The 21,021-nt window shown below is 42.5% G+C and overlaps 1 protein-coding gene across 5 annotated transcripts in view; it reads right to left on the minus strand.

Annotated features, from left to right (window-relative positions):
• Window positions 1-465: 465 nt before the first annotated feature.
• Window positions 466-21,021, minus strand: part of ZC3H7B (zinc finger CCCH-type containing 7B) — a 48,872-nt gene continuing 28,316 nt past the window's right edge. For all 5 annotated transcript variants that reach the window (XM_028747324.2, XM_028747327.2, XM_028747326.2 and 2 more), the window contains 6 exons: window positions 15,638-15,771; window positions 13,049-13,154; window positions 8,924-9,032; window positions 7,190-7,320; window positions 6,044-6,207; window positions 466-4,990 (listed from right to left, as the gene is read on the minus strand). In XM_028747324.2, the coding sequence (XP_028603157.2) occupies window positions 4,798-4,990; window positions 6,044-6,207; window positions 7,190-7,320; window positions 8,924-9,032; window positions 13,049-13,154; window positions 15,638-15,771 (837 nt within the window). In that variant the 3' untranslated portion in view covers window positions 466-4,797. The remainder of the gene's footprint in view (window positions 4,991-6,043; window positions 6,208-7,189; window positions 7,321-8,923; window positions 9,033-13,048; window positions 13,155-15,637; window positions 15,772-21,021) is intronic.

Consider the following 21,021-nt stretch of genomic DNA (forward strand, 5'->3'; position numbering starts at 1 on the left):
TGTAGAAGAAAATTCTTGCCACTCTGTTTTTCAGTAAGCAATGCCAATGTCATTGTGGTACGTACAAGTGGGATGGATCAATAGTCATTTGATCAGGAGTGCTGACCAAGGACATCAAGGGTAGGGAAACTTTGGCCTTCTACATGTTGCTGAACTACAACTCCCAACCGTCCCAGCAAGCATGGCCAATTGCCAGGGATGATAAGAGTTGTAATTCAGCAGCATCTGTAGGTTCCCCACATCTGAAGTACGTAAGTAATGAGAGTAGTGACATCGTGGGAACTGTGTGACATGAGACTTGGTACTTCATTCTAAATGAGAGGTAGCTAAAACAGAAAGATCTATCCTAGGCCACAAATGAATCACTTTTTGATCATGTTTCATACCAGCCATGTTGCCCACGCATGAAGAAACAGATGAGCCACCTTGCCATTCTCGTTCCAAGGAATAATACAGCACACATGGTGAGGGTTTAAAGTGCACACTTTTATTTTCTATTACAAAGGCTAAAAGAAGCAAATCTGTCTCATTAGGAACAAGAAAGTTGTTAGAACATCTACATTATTATCTTGGATACTAGACCTTCTGAAAGGTACTATGGATTTCTTTGTAATAGTAAAGCGTGGTATTCTTAAAATATAGTAATACAAAGACATTTTGAAGGACTCTCCAACTTATTACAAGATCAGCTTAGAAATATAGCATCTCCCTTCACTGGCTTTCCCCTATCACTCAATTTCTTAGGGATGGCCTGGTTGAAGGCCTGGTTAATCACTATCCCATTCAAACCTACCCTTCCCTCAACTTTGAGGATCTGGGAAAGGAGTCCTACCTCCTTTTTTGGAGCATTTTATAATACAGTGACTGAACCAATAACTTTATTTTATGTTAAGAAAGGGGCATTGCCAAGCTCTTTGTAGCACAGTTTGTTCAGTATTAAAAAACATAACCAGTGACCTAATTTCATTATAATTCTCAGATGTGTCTGCCCTCCTGAAAATCTTTCCCTTGCTAGGTCATTTATGGTAGTTATCCAAATGCTTATTTCTTTTATTCAGTTGTTCTGGAGCAGTGGGCTGACACCCTTGATTACTGAAGAACTGCTAGTGCTATGGATACAGTGAGATGCTATAGCACAAAAAATAATCCCATCCTATTTATATAAAGACAAAGGGGGAAAGATAAACAGAGGACAAAGTACCAGCCCCTGCTCTTGACAACGTCCATTTTCTTAAGAAAATAATCAAAAGGCTTTCTTTAGCACCTTATTTATTAGATGAACATTTCTTTCCATGGAATGGGCAGATATTTACATGGGTGAGTTCACCACTAATTGGAATAATGATCCCCTGTCAGGATAAATAATTCTTTTTCAATGCAACAGAACTATTCCTCCCCCCAACATCATTTTGTTTCAATAAGAGATGCTGCATTTCCCTAGCTAGAGTCCTTTTCCTTAACCCTCAATAAAAAAAGATTCCTTCAATACCACATACATATATAATATTATATAGAGTGATATATTTAATACCTGTGTATATATGTTTTATGGAAGGGTTACATATATACACACTAGAACAAGTCCAGTGACAAAATACTGCAACACCACATATCAGGTTATCATATCAGGAAAAAACAAAAGTTGATTCTCACTGCAATGCCCAGGAATATGTGTTCCCACCCCTATAAACTCTGCTTCCATAAACCACAAAAGCCCTTTTCTCCCCCATCAAAGTAGTCTTGATTGGAGTAAAAAAGGCTGCAAAGCAGTTTATTTTTTAATTAAAGAGGAAAGGAAACATTTCCCACCCCATAATCTAAATAAATTCACATATTATAACTCATGGTAGAGCATACACTTATATAGTTACATTTCTAGATGCAGATAGTTTAAGAATTTTAAACATCCATTTTCTTATGTGTGTTTTCCTCTGTCTGTCCCAAATAGGTTAACATTTCAACTCCAGAAGCTGGTCAATTGCTCTCATCAGTGTTTTGAGAAATAGGACCAACAGACTGAAAGCATAATGGCCAAGCAGACAACAAACACAGAATGCTTATGTGTGGGAAGGGGAGTGATTTGGCTCATTCAGTTGCAGTTGAATTTCTGTGGCTTTGCTTAATCCAGTGTCAAATTAATTAAGACTACTAAACTGGCAAGACAGCAGAAAATGACAACTCCCTTTTTATCAAAATTTAGGCCAATGGAAGACACATAACATGATATGAGTGGTTTTGTTTCAAATTCTAGAATAATCAAATCAATAAAAGGGAATCATAGCTTTCAAGAAAAGTATGTGTGGATTATTCCATGGAATGGTGGTGATCAGGGTACATGACTACCATTCATTGGGAGTCAAACACACAAAAAGCTATAACCTTCTCCTAGTAGATAGCAATGAAAAGTACCTACATCTCCTCTTTAGGAATATGAGTTTTTCGTCTAACAAAATAAGCCTATTTGAAAACAAGTAGCTGATTTTGCTTATAAAAAGAGCAAATATCTTTAAACTGGTTTTACAATAGGTACAAGTGGGTTAATAAGTGTGAAGGCCAGATACTGACAAAAATGAGTAATGGGGTATCTGATCATCAGTTAGAAAGAAAATAAAGCAACAAAAGGTTTCAGAGAACCCTAACCTAGTGATCTTATGTTCCCCTGCTCACTCTACTTCCCCTTCCTTATCACAATTATTTGGGCCTCTTCATGTCTATAGGGATAGCTTATATTATCTTAATTAATATTATTTAAGTAGGAAAGGGTAAAAACTCTTAGTTGGACAATTTCATAAAATAGATAGTATAATCAAGACTGCAGGTCCTAGATAGATACATCTCAGCATGAAACCTCCTCATTCAGATCACACATCATCTGCTTGCAAAACATAAAGCAAATATTCCAATACTGCATACTAATTTTTAATACACATATTAGTGCATTTCCTCTTAGACCCAAAAATAGAATTGCGCCAACTTGTTCAGTCACAAGTGCTGAGCATTTTAGCTTGCAAAAATATAAGTTGTGCACATTTTAGATCACCTGCATTCTGATCCAGAACAGATGTGTCCGACACACACATCATGCCAAGTGTCATAAAATGAAAGCACTTTCCCCCCCTTCTCCAGCCCCTATTTCACAGAACGTTTTGTTTAATGTTCCCATCATTTTTTGCAGACGTTTACAGCCCAGTGCTGAACATGCTTACCCCAAAAGCAGCCCCCATGGCGTTCAATGGAACGTAACTCATAGAAAGCATGCTTTGGACGATAGCCTCTGGAAGCTCACTTCAAAAGGTGTGTTAAATAGTACTGATATAAAAGAGATCATATTGCCTTCTAGGAACCTTGTCCACTGTCAGAGAGGGGACAGAATGCTGATTTAATGTGTTCTTGTTGCTGGAGGCTACTTGTAGATAATATATTCTATTAGTTTTGGAAATGAAACATTCATATGCAAGGAGGGTTTTATTCTCCTTCTTTGTAACCTTGGTTTAACCAGTTTCTCTTGTGGAAACATTTTAAACTTCTCTCTTTGCATTTAATTCTATCTTTGATTTCAAGTGTAGTTACATTTTTTATTATCTGAGTGGCACCACATATTTTACATGGCAAAAAAAAAAAAAATGGTTTCCAACCTGACTCTGCTTTTTATATGGCAAACATTTTTTAATCTAAACAACTGGATTCCTTTTACATAATTTCTGTCCATTTCTGCTATCATTGCTTTTTGGTCTTTGCAGACACACACATCTATCCAATACAGGGAGCGGGGGGCACCACTAAGGTGGAACTGACACACTTTCAGTAACAACCGAGCAGGCTCTCTGCACAACCTGCAAACATTAATTTTTCTTAAGCACATGTCAATCCTCAAAAGAGCATCTTGGTTTTAGGTGTCTCTACGGAGAGGTAAAGACTACATTGTGCAATTGCTCCAACTGTAGGAGGAAGAATCTTCAGTGTTATGCTTAAGAAAGGTCCAACACAATAATCTGTTATCAATTTGCTTTTTGGGTAACAGAATAAGCTATATGGGAAGGCAGGGAATATACTGTTGCCTCCATCTCCAAAGGCAACGTAGTGATAATCTTTCTAGCTGGACTAGAAATGCATTGTCCTCCCTCACCTGAGAGGGATTGGAATGGGCAGAAAGGAGGAGGTAAGTTTTAATCTCAGAATACACAGAGAAAAAATATGATCTTATTTTTTACTATTGCCTACAGCAACCACCGGAGTCACCTCAAAACTTTAAAGATAGGTTGAACTGGGCTTGTTTTAAGTTACTTCCTTATTCTTCTACACCATGATTTGGGTGTCTGTGGAGAAGAAGCACACAGCACTGCACAGTCACCAACACTGAACAAAACCCCACTTGCTCATCATTTCTCCACTATCTCTCTATGTCATGTCCATGATGCTGCAATATTCCAGCAACCAGGCACCCAAATAAAGTATCCAGGGGCTTGGGCACCAAAGTGAGAAGCCCCCTCCCTCTTATTTACCAAACACCGCAAAACAGTATCTTATTATTATTTTTTTTAAGTTGAAAAGTGGTAGATTGAAAAGTTATGTTTAAAAAGGGAGCAGGGGAGATAGAACAAAAGTCTAGGAGCATCATGTTCCCTGGCTATAGATGAATCAATTCAAAATCCCATTCAACATCAGTAAATCATCTTGATTATCTTACAAAGAAAGGTTTGTGGAACAACAACCAGTCTCTTTGTCACTGCCCTGCTCCTTCCCTTCCCACATCTCTGGTTCTGAAAACCTGCCTGTTTTCTCACCACCCTCAGTAAATTATATGCTATCCCGTAATAGGAAGCTGTATTTGCCAAAGTCGTCATCTCTGGGGCACAGCAGCATATCCTTGCGGGCTTTGGCCAGCTTCTGCTTCATGACTTCCCTCCGATCCAGCCACTCCGTCAGTTCATCCTGGCCATGAGCAGAGCGACACTTCTCCCCTTCAGGGCAGGATTTTGTCTTCTGGAATCTGCAGGAGGACAACACATGGCTTAAGAGACTTCAACCATTTCCCTCAGTTCTTCAGTATCTGACACCAGAAAACTAATTTCAAACTACAGAGGGTTTTTTCTAGGAAACATAGCAAGGGCCCAAGGCAAAAGAGGGATACTTTTTTGGCAAACAAGCCAGCCGGGTCGGTTGTCAGGTATGATGGGAGCTGGAGCTGAGCAACATCTGAACTGTAACTGTTGTTTAAAGGTATGATAACCTTATTAAAGCAAACATAAGTCTTAAAGAAACAACAGCAAACTTATCATGCCTTTATAGTTTATATTAAATTATATATTGTTACTTTTATTATCTCCTGCCAACCTAGCAGTTTGAAAGCATGTCAAAGTGCAAGTAGATAAATAGGTACCGCTCTGGCGGGAAGGTAAACAGCATTTCCGTGCACTGCTTTGGTTTGCCAGAAGTGGCTTAGTCATGCTGGCCACATGACCCGGAAGCTGTACGCCGGCTCCCTTGGCCAATAAAGCGAGATGAGCGCCGCAACCCCAGAGTCGGTCACGACTGGACCTAATGGTCAGGGGTCCCTTTACCTTTACCTTACTTTTATTATAAAAGTGTGTCTGGCCAGTTTTGTACCATGTCTGAATTTCACCAGCTATTGAGATATAGTTAAAGATGTTGGTAAACAATGTAGTACAGACATCTGGTGGCAGCAGTTAGAAAGTGAATTGGCAGTGGTAAATAAAAGCTGGCTCTCCGCCTATTAAAAATAAATAAATAGATGCGCCTCTCCACCTATTATTAATAAACATTTAACCTGAAAAAGTAAATAGTAGCTGTGCTGCCCCATAAGAAAATTCCAAATCAATATTAGGACAATAACTCTACCAGGCCAACCAAAACATGACAAAACAGTACATAAGCTTCTGAGTCCTTCAGAACTCTTCGTAAGGCTAGACGGCAATGGGGTGAGGAAGAGCTGAAGCCAAGGACTGTTCTCTTTATTAATCTGGAGTTACATATTGACTGCATATGTAACCAGATGAGAAGGGGGTAGTTTTGTGCACAGTACCTTTCACACAGCCGGAACTCCCCCATTGGGAAACGGTAGTTCCAGCAGCTGGAGTCGTTCTCCGATGTGAAGACTTTTTCTTTATGCTTCTCTGACTGAATGTGTTGCTGCCATTGCTTCTTGCTGTTGCTGTTCTTCCCACAAAGCCAGCAATGGTAACCCATCTAGCCATCAGATAACAGGAGAACACAGTTCTTTAACTTCCTGCTGTTTCACTGAACAACTGCTCCATAAAAGGGTTAGAAAGGGCTCCTCCAACCACCTCCACGCCTAGTGTTCAATAAAACCAATTTGCCCATGACTTAAACATTTCCACTAATTAAGCTGTATAGAAATAGCTCAGATAAGAATAAAAGAAATCTATTGTTCTATGTGTTTCATAATTTGATCACCAACTAGATTTTCCTTTACTATCCACTTTCCAAAATGTTTTGCAACTGCCAAAGATATTCTGGGTTTTGTGGGGGGAGTGGTGGAGAGAAAAGGAGAGAAAGGGAAGAGGGGGAGGAAAAAAGGGGGTGCATGTGAAAAGTTGGGTGCAAGGGGCTGCAAAAGAGAGGGAGTAGGAGGGATGGCAATGAGGATGGTGAAAACAGGTGCAAAATGGGGCTGCAGAACAGAACAGAAAAGTAACTTCAGAAATGGGGCTGGGAAAGTGCCTTTGTAGTTGCATGGGATGGGAAGGAGAAGCTCTTGGGGGTTAATGTGGGGAGAATGGCAGGGGGACTGATAAGTGAAACAGTGAGCAGGGGCACAGGGGTGTGTGGGGGTGTAATAAAATAGAGTCAACATTAAATCCTTCATATATTTCACTACTCATACAAGGATTGGGTCTTCCCAAGACTTCATGTCATTCCAGCAAAATACATGCAATTAATGAAGTGGCCCTCCATTTCTTTTTTTAAAATGGTACACTGTCTTCATAAAAAAATCAATATTTATTATTTGTTTGACTTAAATGCTTGCTGCTAAGAGCAATGGCGTAACGTACAAAACAATACCTCTCAATAAAAATCATTCCAACAACCCATGAAGAAACCCAGCATAAAAACAGCAAAATCTTCAGGAGCAGCAACATTCCACCCAATGGGCCATCAACCAGCTTATGGATGGCAAGCGACAGATTGCGCAAGAGAAAGATGTTACCATGTCAGCATAATCAGTGGGCATCTGGATCTGCTTCTCCCCTTCCCGTGATGTCAGAGGTGTCCCCTCACCCGGCTTCCCAGGATTGTGTTTTTTCAGCCACATGTCGTAGGTCTGCTGCATATCCAAAACTGCAATGAAATATCAGTTTGAGGAGCCTCCTTTCCATCATACCAAGCACAATATCTCCAAGAGGAAAGCTTTACAAGCTGCTTTATACCAAAATCAGAGCAAGAGCTCATCTAGTTTGATATTATCTTCGCATTCTTGTAGCTCAGCCCTTCAGCATTTCAGATGGGGGTCTCTCTAGAAGCCCTACCTAGAGATGCCTGGATTTGAACCTGGGACCTGCCACATGCAAAAGACGTGCTCTGCCACTGAGCCAAAGCCCCACCGCAGCTGAAAGGACTTACAAAAATACTTTTTTCTTTAAGGCAGGTGTTAGGAACTTCAGGCATGGGGGCTAAATGTGAACTTCCAAGGTTCTCTATCTGGGCCCTGACTCTCTCCACCCCCCACCCCTAGGCTACCCCCCCCAACCCAGCTTCAACACCCCCCTGGGTGTTTTTGGATGGGTGGAATTTGTCCTTGGACTCTGATAATAGCTCTCCTTTGTCTAGATGAAGAATAGAGAGGGGTAGGTGTCTGAGTGTAGAAACTAGACCACCGTACAAAGTTAAAAGCCACTTTTGCCTCTGGCCCTGCTCATTACTGGAATGTGGCCCCTGGAAGGCTGCCCAGAAGGTGAGATATAAATGCGACAAATAAACAAAATAAAAATAAAATAGCACAAGGTGCAGGACACTGTTTCAGCCGGCAGAGAAGAAGATAGCTATACATGCGTGTGACATTTTGGAATACAATTCCAGCCCACAATGGTGCGGTTCCTATTTAAAGCAGACTTCTGTAAACTGCAGGTATCGGTGGATTGGGAGTCAAGTCTTGTGCATGCACTCCTCCCTCCTCTGCTCTCTGGAGTCATCTGCACCCCCTTCCTGACATTAACCATAGTTTTAGGGAACTATGGTTTGTAAACCAATTTCAAGCCACAGCTTTAATCCTATCCATGTTTAGCTCTACTCAGACCTGGAACCTCTTCATAGAGGAGCAGAGCACCTTAGCAGATTTCACTGCCAGCAACCCTGCCAGATTCAGAACTCCTGGCCCCAGGACCAGAGCTCATAACACCAGTAGCCTAGATTCCTGAATAATTCTTGGATTCCATCCCTCCACCAATCATCACCCCTGGAGCTCCAATAATAGAGGAGACAGAAACAAGACAAGAACATGCTTGGCTAACAGCATGTTTGGCTATTCAGGAGGCAGGTAAGTGCCTGAAAACAGGGCCTGGCAGAGAAAGCCAGGCAGGAATGGAGTCTCCCACTGCTATATAAGCTCTCATTCTTAGCTCCCTCAGAGCTCCAAACTCACCTTCCTAAACTGGGGAAAGAGACAAGATTCCCAATTATTTTATACATTGGTGTCCTCATAATGCAGTACTTCAATTAGCACAGGGAAGGAAGGGGAAATTGCTCTGGAGAGGGGAAGGAAGGAGCAAGTTTCACAAGACCAGCCCTTGGTCTGGAAACTATGCTTTTCAGGGAGCCAGACTTACATCTTCACTAAGCCACAGTGGGTCCATCACTCTCAAGGTAGCTTTCCTAAAAACGGGGGTATGGGGAACTAGAATGGAAGAGAGATTTCCCCCTGCTCCCAAACATACATTCCACTCACTCTTATTTTCTTTCATGAAAGTCCACATCTCTCTCTCTTCAGGGCTGTGAGCAAAAGAGCAGTTTCCAACATACTGACACTTTCTGCCATTTTGGGCATGAATGCATAGCTGCAAAGAGATAGAAAACACACAAACACCAACCTTAAAAAAGAAGGAAAAAACCCTCCACCCTCAAAAGAAAAAAGGATGAAGTAGCCAAGAATAATGCCAAGTCAAACAAAAAGGGGACAAGCAAGCTTTGCGAATTAATTCTGCTTCAGGCTGTATCTGCAAATCTGTGACTAGGCACTGATAACAACATACAAATTTGTCTCTCCAGCTTGACAGGTGATAGCCTTCCAGCATTAAGGTAGTTGACCCCCACCCCACCCCAGCAACAAAAACCTGTTCTTTAAAGCTCAATCAGAGCGAACAGCAATCTCTGGAAAACCTGAACTGACGTTTGCTCCAATTGAGTGCTAAAGAGCAGGTATTCACTGCAACAAAACCAAAACCAAAAACCCACGCTCAGACACAGAGTTTTAAAGTTTTTAAGTGTGGATAAGCCCTGAGATCTGTAGGATTTAAATTTGCAATTATTGTTTTTTCGGTACAAGTTTATTCTGGTTTTTATCACTGTATATATGTTGAATGCCATTAAGGACTCTGTGGTGACAGAACCCACCTCCACCTGAAAGATGACAAGCAAAGAAGAAGAAGAAGAAGAAGAAGAAGAAGAAGAAGAAGAAGAAGAAGAAGAAGAAGAAGACGACGATGACGACTGATATACTGGGGGCTTATGGAGGTTATTCAACAACCCACTGTTATTCTGCGAAGACTGCTGTGGAATTGTTCCTGTGCTTTCTGCCAATTTTCCAGGCCCTCCTGAGGCTAGCAATAGCTGCAGCACTTCTGGATGAAGGCCTTCTGAGTTTCAGGTGCACTGCCAATCAGTGCACCTGGTTATCAATAAGCCATACAGACTGCAGCAATTTCTTCTTATGGATCACTACTATGGATCAATTCAGAACGGTTGTGTGATCCATAGCAGGATTAGGGTGGTGGTGGCATAGTTTCTCCCCTCACTCAAAAAGCAGCTGTTGTGCATAGCACTGCTAGTTGCTGTGTCACAGGGATTGGAGTCATGGGCTCCTCCCCACCTGCCTCTTATTCCAGAGTATCAGTACCACAGACTTGCTTTCTGCAAGTCCTGCCATGGCCACACACCACTTGTCTCACACTTGCCATTTCAGCAAGGTCTTCAGACACTGCCATCTTTCCCCTTGACACAGGGTACAAAGGAAAACCTACTACTCTTTAAGTCCACTTTCTCTCTTATGTCTGTCCTTGTGTTGGACAAGCGCTCCCAAGAACTGCAGGTGCATTCTAGCACATGGAGCTACACAGAGATCTGCTTTGAAATGGAAGGCTGCATCACGGAATTAAGAATAGTACACCTTCAATATGCTACATTCAAGCATGTTTTCAAGCAAGAGCATGGCATCACAGTGATGCTCACAGAGGGGAGTCTGAGACCTGCCTGCCATACCAACGTATCAGAAAGTTACTCTGGACCACATCCTCTCCCCGTTTCTGGAAATGGAGACAAATCAAGGCCAGATTTCTTGAATACCTCTCCAAGAACCTCCTAGATTGCAGAGTTGAATAGAAAACACTAAAATATAAATATAGGAGGAGAACCGAAGAAAAGCTTCTCCTCCAAAGACATACTGCTAACGTTTTCCCTTTCCCTCATATCTCCCTTTTCAGTTCTTGTTTCTACCACAAAGCCTCTTCATTTCTTGAAAAGACCACAACCTGAGCAGGCTACAGCACAACTGCCCATTCCTCACCCACAGTGAAAATCATGCTATGCTCTAGGAGAATGATTTCCAAAGCAATTGTTTTTAACGTCTCTTCCTCATCCTTACTCACTCATGGAAACAGAAGATGTTGGCTTTGTGCTCAAAGGAAATAGACAACAGACACTCGGATTAGAAACAGATTTAATGAACAATTCCAACAAAGTAAACAAAAACTATTCCCTTAGCCAGGGGTGGGGAACTTGTGGTCTCCAGATGTTGTTGGACTACAAATCCCATCATCCCCTGACCACTGGCCAAGAGTTGGAGTCCATTGGCCGGGAGTTGGATTCCAATAGCGTCTGGTGGGCCAGCGGTTCCCCATCCATGCACTTAGCAATCAACAGAAGTACAGCAGTAAAATTATTCACTTCCTTGTAGCAACCGTTTTTGAAGCACAGTTATTTCCTTTTGCAACAAAATACAAGTCTTTTTAAAAAGGGATTGGATGATTTTTATAGAAAACTCTCCTAAAGCAAGGAGGCATTTGACTCTAGGGGCACATGAAAAGCCTAGATACAGTGGTGCCTCGCAAGACGAAAATAATCCGTTCCGCGAGTCTCTTCACCTAGCGGTTTTTTCGTCTTGCGAAGCAACCCTATTAGCGGCTTAGCGGATTAGCGCTTTTAGCGGTTTAGCGGCTATTAAAGGCTTAGCGGCTTAGCGGCTAAAAGGCTATTAGCGGCTTAGAAAAAGGGGAGGGGAAGCGGGAAAAAATCGCAAGACTCGCAAGACATTTTCGTCTTGCGAAGCAAGCCCATAGGGAAATTCATCTTGCGAAGCAACTCAAAAACGGAAAACCCTTTCGTCTAGCGGGTTTTTTCGTCTTGCGAGGCATTCGTCTTGCGGGGCACCACTGTATGAACATTCATGTGCGAATATACACACGTGCATGTATTGCTTGCTCATTATTTACCAAATATTGTTGGTCGTTTTGAGTCTTCCCTCCCCTTAGGAAAAAGGGATACAAAAAAGTTTTGCAACATGTTCACCCACAACTGGGTTTAACATTAAGAGCTCCTCTTGATAGTTTTCTTCTTTTTTGAATGAGCAGTGCTTTCCAAATCCTTGAATTGACTTGAAGTCACTTCATCTTCAAGCCCAGGAGCTAGTGCCACACCTTCTCTGGCAGTAAACAAACTGAGGAATGTCACCAGCTTCTTTTCACACACACAGCACTCTGAATTAGAGGAGGGTAACCCAAGGTGAAATGCTATACCCAATTCCAGAGCCAACCAGTCTTCCATGGAACAAGGATTTTAATTAAAACCACCAAATTTGCATGGGTGATTTCAACGGGTGTCAAAATATTCTTTCATTATTGCACCACTGACTAATCTTGGCCTTCAACCAGCACCTGTTTTTTGTCTAACAACAACTCTGCTATTCCCCTGTCTAAAGAGCTCTTCCTCCTTTGGCTTCTGCATTCTGGCTCCCTTCTCACTCCATACAGAGCTCAAGTGTGAATGGAAAGAAAAGGCAAGTCACCTATAAGAAAAGGTCACACGACATTTGGGGCTTCTTAGAGAAAAGGCGAGTAAGATACACGGCAGATATAAAGAATGATGCACGGTGAGAAAGTGGATAGAGAAAAGTTTTCTCCCTCTCTCATAATACTAAAACTCAAGAGGCATCCAAGTTTCTGGGCAGCCAAAAAAAGGGCATTTCTTCACATTGCACTTACATTCGCCTGGCACCTTCATTATATATTTTTAGGCACCAGCTGATAACCTTCCTCTTTAACCAGGCCTTTGGCTGATTAATATTCTACAGCCTTTTAAATGTGTCTGTGGGAAGGGGGGGTATTGTTTTGCTGTTTTGTTTAAATTGTTTCCTCATTTTTATCCTTTATTTTATTCTGTGAACTGCCCTGAGCTGAGTAGTAGTAGTATGTATTATAATAATAATAATAATAATAATAATAATAATAATAATAATAATAATAATAATAAACTAGGGAATTCACGCCTACGAAAAGCAGTGGTGGCCATAAGCTTGGCTGGCTTCAAAAGAGATAAGTTCATGGAGGAGAAGGCAATCAACAACTAATAAGCAGGATGGTGATGGTCTACCATTGCTGCCAGAAGCAGTTTGCCTATGTATACCAGTTCCTGGGAAACACAAGTGGGGAAAATGCTACTATGCTCAAGTTCCGCTTGTGGCTTCCAATAGGCAACTGACTAGCCACTGTAAGAACAGTGCTGGACTAGTTGTGCCTGATCCTGCAGGTTCCGATGATGTTCTTATGTTAAGCGCCACCTGCAAAACAACAGGGATACTCACATCGTATTGCTGAGGGAAGTTGCGGATGGAAGGCAATGGTCGGACAGACACCCACTTCTTCTTTGCTTTGGACATCACAAGCAGGACACGGCGCTCCTTGGTCCAACTACGAGGGGAGGGGGAACCAAAAAAGATGCTCAGAAAATGTTCCATTATGAGCATTATGAGTCTGGCTTTCATGACAACTGGTGTACAGTGGTACCTCGGGTTACATACACTTCAGGTTACATACGCTTCAGGTTACAGACTCCGCTAACCCAGAAATAGTGCTTCAGGTTAAGAACTTTGCTTCAGGATGAGAACAGAAATCGTGCTCTGGCGGCGCGGCGGCAGCAGGAGGCCTCATTAGCTAAATTGGTGCCTCAGGTTAAGAACAGTTTCAGGTTAAGAACGGACCACGGGAACAAATTAAGTACTTAACCTGAGGTACCACTGTACAGACTGAGCTAATGAATCCAGAATTCCCTGCTAGAAAGAAGGAAAGCTCTGTGCCACGAACCATGTGGGCAGGGTGAGGAGGACAACACACAACAACTGATCGCCAAATTAAACTGTGTGAAGCAGTAGCAGATAAGAAAGCCTTACGAGGCTTTCTGGTCCTGTACCACATAGCTTGTATGATTTATAGACTAAGGAAGAGTTTTCAGAACTGCGTGTCAGGGCACACTAGTGTGCCATTAGAGAGAGAGAGAATTAGGCCTTGAAAACTTAAGCAGCTACTATGTCCAGGTCTGTGGCAGTGTGAGAAGGCACCTTCCTAAAGCAGAGTAGCAATGCCTGAATAGGAGGGAGACTATCTCTTAAGCGCCACAGAGGAAAGATGGGATATAAATCTAATATCTAAATAATCATTGGTGGCATCTATCTCACTATATCCTTATTTGTTTACCCTTGCTACTCCTCAAGAGGCATCTCAAAATGATTTACACTATAACAACAAATATAAAACTTGGCTACAGTCATACCTTGGTTTTTGAACAGCTTAGTTCTCGAATGTTTTGGCTCCCAAGCACTGCAAATCTGGAAGTGACTGTTCCAGTTTGCATACTGTTTTTGGAAACTGAACAACCGATGGAGCTTCCGACTGGTTGCAGGAGCTTCCTCCAGCCAATCAGAAGCCACGCTTTGGTTTCTGAACATTTTGGAAGTCGAACGGACTTCTGGAACGGATTCCATTCAACTTCCAAGGTACGACTGTATATAAAAACAATTTAAAAAGCAATTGTGTATGTAAACAATTTTGAAAAACAACCACTATAAATATAAAAGCAGTTGAAAACAACAACAAATACACACAATCCATTCAGGGCCAGGACAGGCACCAACTAGGATAAAGATTTTAGAAGGCTTATTGAAGGTGTGTGCAGGCACTGTGCATACCTTCTGAGTGGGGAGGCAGCAGACAGCACCCGTTTCCGCCTTTTTGCCAGAATATGATCATTGACATAACCCTGAAGGACGGACTAATAATGCACAAGGATTCCCCAGATGCAACCTGTGCTAGAGCTGTCAGGCATGGGGGAATCCCTGACACATTGCCTACTTAGGGAAGCAACCGTGCTTCCTAGGCAAAGGAAAGGGTAAGACGTTGGGAAGCAGAATCAAAATGGGCTGGCTTCAAACTCCCTGCCCATCGCTTTACAAGTTAATCAAGCAATTATAGTAATCTTTTTTAGTGCAAAGCTGAAGTATACTGTAGTGATCAGGTGGGATTGCTATGAGGAATTATAAATATAGAGTAAGCCATCTGTGTCAGCAATGAAAGCATTGCGTTGACTGGGTTTAAACTATTTTGATATGATTCTTGATCAATCCACACCTCTGCATCCCTGTTCCATTTCTCTTTCTTGACAAGTCACGTCCTGCAGGCAGGCATCCTGGGTCATCAAAGATAGTGGGCAGCTTCTTTTGATGTAGCTTTTCTGATATGTTAATCTTAGGATGTTAATCTTAGGGCCAGGAAACAGATCTCAGCTGAAGGTGATAATGATCGCAATATGTGTGCTTAATTAGTTTTGGTAGTTTAAATTTTCCCAACATGGGGTTTATTGAAATGCTCAGAAGAAGTCTGATTGGTTCTTACGAACATTCTGTAAAAAGTTCTTTTGTGAATAAAACGACCTGGGCCGTGGGGTAGAGGGAGAGAGATTATTATACGCACCCTTCCCAGAGTCTTGCTGGTTCAAGCCTCTGTGTGTATTCTTATTAATCAGAGTTCAATCCTTCTTTTACTTTGGGAAAGCCTCAGTATACCTCCATTTTTAAAATGGGGGGGGGGCACCTGTCCCATTATCAAAACTTTGGGAAATTGTATTAAAACAATACAGACCCATAAGTAATTGGCCCATAAACTCTGCATCATTTTTAATCTCCCTTTTCCCCGTGTTTTTTCTCCACACAGCTTCCTCCACAGGAGTAGGTATGCCTGGCACTGACTCAGTTCAAAAATGACCACAAATACATTTTATAGTCTACAAGGAATAAAAACAAAACCCTAGAAAACCACAGCAATCGTTTAAATAAAAGCACGCCACAAAATCTATGGTAGGAAAACATTCTACAGGCAGTAGAATAGGTAAGGGCACCTACCAGTGGCGAGCTTTGGCACTACAGTACTTGAGGTCCTTGTCTGGTTCTACCACCTGCCCATTCCTCCAGCACTGGCCACAAACAAATTTCATTTGGAGGTCGAAAGTGCTTGACATGGGAGTCCTCGCAGAAGCCTGATATTGGGAAGGAGGAAGGAACAAAGTTGGTGGAGGGAGTTGCTGCATTCACAAAATTGGACAAGCTAGATTTACTAAGACAATACACATTTTTACACGTATGTTCTTTTATGAGAACTGCAGAATAAAGCAAGCGACAAAACAAGACTGCAAAAACAGATCCTAACAGTAAGATAAAATTACATTAGAATGGATAGTGATATATAAGTAAATAGCCTTTGCTGCTAATTTACAGACAAAAATCCCGTTATTTGAAAAGGCAAAGGATATCATATGTAAGGGACTGAAGATAAAGATAAAGCGCTCTCTTCTTTCTCTCTCTCTCCACAGACTCTGTTTCATGCTATTAAAGAAGCTAATAAGCCACCTACTTCTGTTTTCTAGTATTGTGGGATGCGGTGGTGGAGATAATGAAATGGCAGAATAAAAAACTCGCAGTAAAAAAACAACTCTTTTTATGATCCATGCTGTTGAATTTACAATTGCATTCCTACAGGAACGGGTTTTTTTTTTTTGCCAGTATTGGCCACTGGTTCATCACAGTACCTAATCAATAGATTGGGCTCTAAGGGCATAAATTGGGCCTATATGATCTTTACAGTCCTGGGCTTGGACTCACTTCACTTCCTGCAGGGGTTGCAAACATTGCACATGACACACCCAGTCTAAAATGAACATAAATACACAAAGTAACCCTGAGGAACGTAAGGACTCCTGGACAGTTAAGTCCAGTCAAAGGCAACTATGGGGTTGTGGCGCTCATCTCACTTTCAGCCCGAGGGAGCTGGTGTTTGTCCACAGACAGCTTTCCGGGTTGTGTGGCTAGCATGACTAAACCGCTTCTGGTGCAATGGAACACTGTTACGGAAACCAGAGCGCACGTAGACGCTGTTTACCTTCCTGCTGCAGCGGTACCTATTTATCTACTTGTACTGGCATGCTTTCGAACTGCTAGGTTGGCAGGAGCTGGGACAGAGCAATGGAAGCTTACCCTGTTGCGGGGATTAGAACTGCCAACCTTCCGACTGGCAAGCCCAAGAGGCCACCTGTGTCCCTGAGAAACATAGCAGTGGCATAGGATTGGGGGGGGGGGGAGCCTGCAGTGGCGGTTGCCCTGGACACAAAATTGTTAGCGGGTGCAAAATTACGACACCCAGTGCTGCCTCAATACAGCTGTACGCTTCCATTGGTGAGGTCTGTTGAAAATGGCTTCTCCATGTGAACCAGGAAGGGACCTCTTCAGACAACGGAACAACTCTTCTTTTCTTATCTCTACAGCTGTGGTCTCATGGGTGACATGGACGCTGTTAGGCAGTTTAATGTGCATATATAAACTATATCATCTTTTACAACATTGGGGGCAGAAAATATTACTTGATGGAATTCTCTGCCTGAGCAACATATTAAGAATGATACTTCAGCTCTGAATGACTAACAATTTGAGTAGAAGAGAAAAGAGCTGCTAATAATTTAAAGACAATTTGTGCCAACTTAGAATTTGGAAAGAAACAGTGGCAGGAGGGAGAAGTCAGAGGCTGAGATATATGGAGAGATGGTTCTCCCAGGACATGAGATCACAGATTCATGCAATTGGTGGTGGTAATTTAGTGTAGAAAATGTGTGTTAGTTGGGGGAGGAGGAAGAAAAGAGGGTTCACATTGTTACGGTTCTTGCCACCTCTATAGGAAAAAAGAACACTGAACACAATACGCACATACAATCCTCATTCCTTTGACTGCAATGTTAGGGGGGGAAATGCTGCGTTTCTTTGTAAACAAACTCATGGAACTTAAATTAAAATAAAACACACACACATACACACAACAGGGATCTAGGACAAATGAGTCACTCGGGGTGCCAAGTGTTTTAGGAGTGCAAAACGCAAAGAATGCTGATATTGAGCAATTTGTTCAGCCACACTGTTTTGTGTAGGATTATGTGGCATCAACTCAAAACAAGCTCCACTGAGTCTTTATTCTCAGATAAGGATAGCCACCTGAATCAGGTAGCCAGAGCACACCAACCGAGGCCAAGGAAATCTCCACAGAGAGTGGACCCTGCCTTAGACCAAGCCTAGAAGGAGGGTTTAAAGTTTTACATGTGTGTAATTCTGGAGAGAGCTTCTAAAGACTCAGGTGCCCTGGGTAAACGCACCAGGCTGGTGTCACAAGTCACATAAGTACAGATTGTACCAATCGCCATGTTGATCACTGCGAGAACAAATCGAAAAGCAGGGCTAATCCAGATTAGTGCAGGAGGTATGGTGCAAAAAGAGTAACTATGACAAAACACAAACTCCTGGAACAAAAACAGCTATTCCTATTAGCCAAGCCTACTAGACACCTATTTCTACAGTGTTAATTAGCCATGTGGAAAGCTGCCATCAAGGCCCTCCCACCAAATAAATCCATATAAGTCATTGTTGCAGATGGAATTCATCCCTTAGGTATCTATCTAATAATCGCTGCCTCCAGTCTTTTCACACCCTCATCAAAGGCTTTGAAAAGCTCCTTCTAAACATTAGAAGCTTCCAAGAACATGAGGCAAGCACAAACTGAACAGGTCTTTTCAGGTGAGTAGCCCAAAGCTGAGAAGCATATGCATCCTTGCCAGGTAAATACATCTTTGCAAAGGTAAAAGGAGCTAAAAGAAGAAGCCAAAGCATCAACTGTGCATGACTGTATTTGTAACAGCAAGACACATACCTGACAGATTGCTAATAAATTAGTCAATGTTGCATGGAAATTAGAGGTTCCTAAGCATGCCATGAATTAACTCAGCCCAACTGGCTTCAGATTAACAGCTGCATTGTTATGGGGCCAACATTACAAGATCTAGTTGGCAACTAAACCATACCGGCCACATGATTAAAAGCTTTGGCACAGCAATGCTTTGATTTGTTATTCCAAGTAAGGCAGAAGGCATGCCACAACGAGAAAGAGAGCAGTGGATCAGTGGTAGAGCATGCGAATAAGATCACCAACAAAATGTTGAAGTAGGGTGAGCTTCTTTCAGAATTCCAGCCAGCCAGCTATGATTTCTTTCAGGATATTCCATTCCATTTCTCCCTCCCTCTAGTTTTCATTCTTCTACCATCCCCGAGTAGTCACTGAGTATGCTTTGGGGAAATATCTGTAGCTCAGTAGCAGGACATCCGTTCTGCCTGCAGAAAGTCCCAATTTCAATCCCTGGCATCTCTAGGGAAGACTGGGAATGCCCCCCAATGGAAACTTTGGAGAGTTGCTGCCAGTCCGTGTAAACAGTACTGAGCTAGATAGAACAATGGTTGAAGGCCAATTCTAGAAATGTGGGATGGGTCTGATTTCACTTAGATATGCAAGAGTATTCTCTCGTAACCTTTCCCTAACTCTGTTAACTCTTCTCCAGCTGTTCCCAATTATTCACACATATTTAGTTGCCAAAAAAAGCAACTCAGCCCGGCATTATTTACTGGCGGTCCAGAGTGAAGCTGGCTATACAGAATGGCTGTTCCAGGTATATCCAAAAATGAACGCATTCAGGCATTGTGCAATTAGTTTCCAGACAACTTCACAGCTTAGAAAATGTCAGGTGATTTTGCAATCTGTGAAAGTAGCAAGACAGCATGTCATCCTGTTATTTAGTTTTTCTGAACCAAAGTCATCTTATCACAAGAGCAGAGTGCACACAAATAAGGGAATTCTGGGGAGACAGAACCCACCCCCCTAATGTGACTCTGCATCATCCCTCTCCCCACAGAAGTTCCCCCACTCCCTCTCCATGCAAGAGTTATTTAGCTGGAAGCACAGCTGAATAAGCATTATGCCAAATTAACCTGCTTAGACTGGAGAAAAAGAAAGGCAAAAACAAACTTTCCACTCTTGGTTGCTTAGCCCTCTGCACCACTGAACTGTTGCTACTTTCTTTGAGAATTAGCTAAAAGCTGGTAGGATGGTTTCCTCAGCTTGGACAAAACCACAGTGAACCCATCTGGGACTGGTTAGTTATATTTGAAATCCCCTTCCATTTCAAAAGCTACAAGCATGCTATACATCAGTGTCATGCAGGACCCTGTTTAATTAGCAGGGTATCAGCAACAAGCATGTTCTGAACATGCCCACACAAACATTTTTTAAAAATCTTCATTGCTATCAGCTGTGCTTTTCACAGCAGCATTTCTTACTAACTGAACATTTCTGACATAGTTCAAGACACCCACTAGGCTCAGAGATGGTGGAATTTTGACCCTCCAGATGCTACTGGACTTCCAACTCCCATCATGGAGGATGGATTGAATGTTTTATTTCACAAAGGGATTGCCAGATTCAGAAAAACAGTCCAGCACTTCTTCAGCATCCTTGGCTTGAATGTAACCCCAAATATTACATGTCCGCAGATATTAGAAATGAAGGGATCCAGGTCTGGAAGGCTGCAGCCTCAGAGAAGTAGGGTGTGAGCTGCCCAAGGCCACCTTCTCCCTTGTATACCCAGCCATGAGGGGTGGGGGACTCTTAGCCCAGCCTCCAAAATGGTCTCATAAGCTGCATGTGTTCCTCATGCTTTCTGAATGCCTCCCCCACGACATGGAGATAGGCTGTTTCTCTTGTCAGAGGAAAAGGCCGCTCCTCCCTGTCTGCTCTAGGTGATACTAGGCTATGCCTTCACTGTCCCAATTCTGCTTCTGCTGCATTCCTCCACCATGGCACTTAATAATTTACTACTCCTACTTGTTCTTTCTCTTCTCATTGGGAACATGTCCCCTCCACCTTCAGCATGGAAGTACTTGGGCATCATCACACCCCTCAACTGTCCCAGGGACATCCCGGAATTACAGAAGCCATCCTGGCTTCTGATTGGATCCTGGGATGTCCCGTTTTGGCTCAGCGAGAGCGCAGCCCCAAAAGACACATTTTGGGGGGGGCATGCTCTCGCACGAGTCACCAAAAGATGTGCATCCCAATTTTCCTCTATGGCATGTCGGAGGGTATGAATCAAAGCTTGAATGCTGAAACAGCAACACCTCCCTCCTTTCCCCAAACCAAAAAAGGTCTGGTCAACACCTTCTACCAGACAGCTCCTTCCCATCCCTCTGGTCCTCAAGCTTGCTTCTTCCCCAATGCATGGATAATTGCCAGGATGTGCATGAAGCACACTGTCAAGAAAATGGTTTTGTGTGCGTGCAATTTTCTAAATCAGAAACAGAGATGTGTTTAAAAAAGCAAAAGGGAAGAAAACTCTCAGCCCCACATCATGAGACTGGACAATGCA

Source organism: Podarcis muralis, chromosome 10 (genome assembly GCF_964188315.1).
Source record: "Podarcis muralis chromosome 10, rPodMur119.hap1.1, whole genome shotgun sequence".
NCBI classification, from domain to species: domain Eukaryota; kingdom Metazoa; phylum Chordata; class Lepidosauria; order Squamata; family Lacertidae; genus Podarcis; species Podarcis muralis.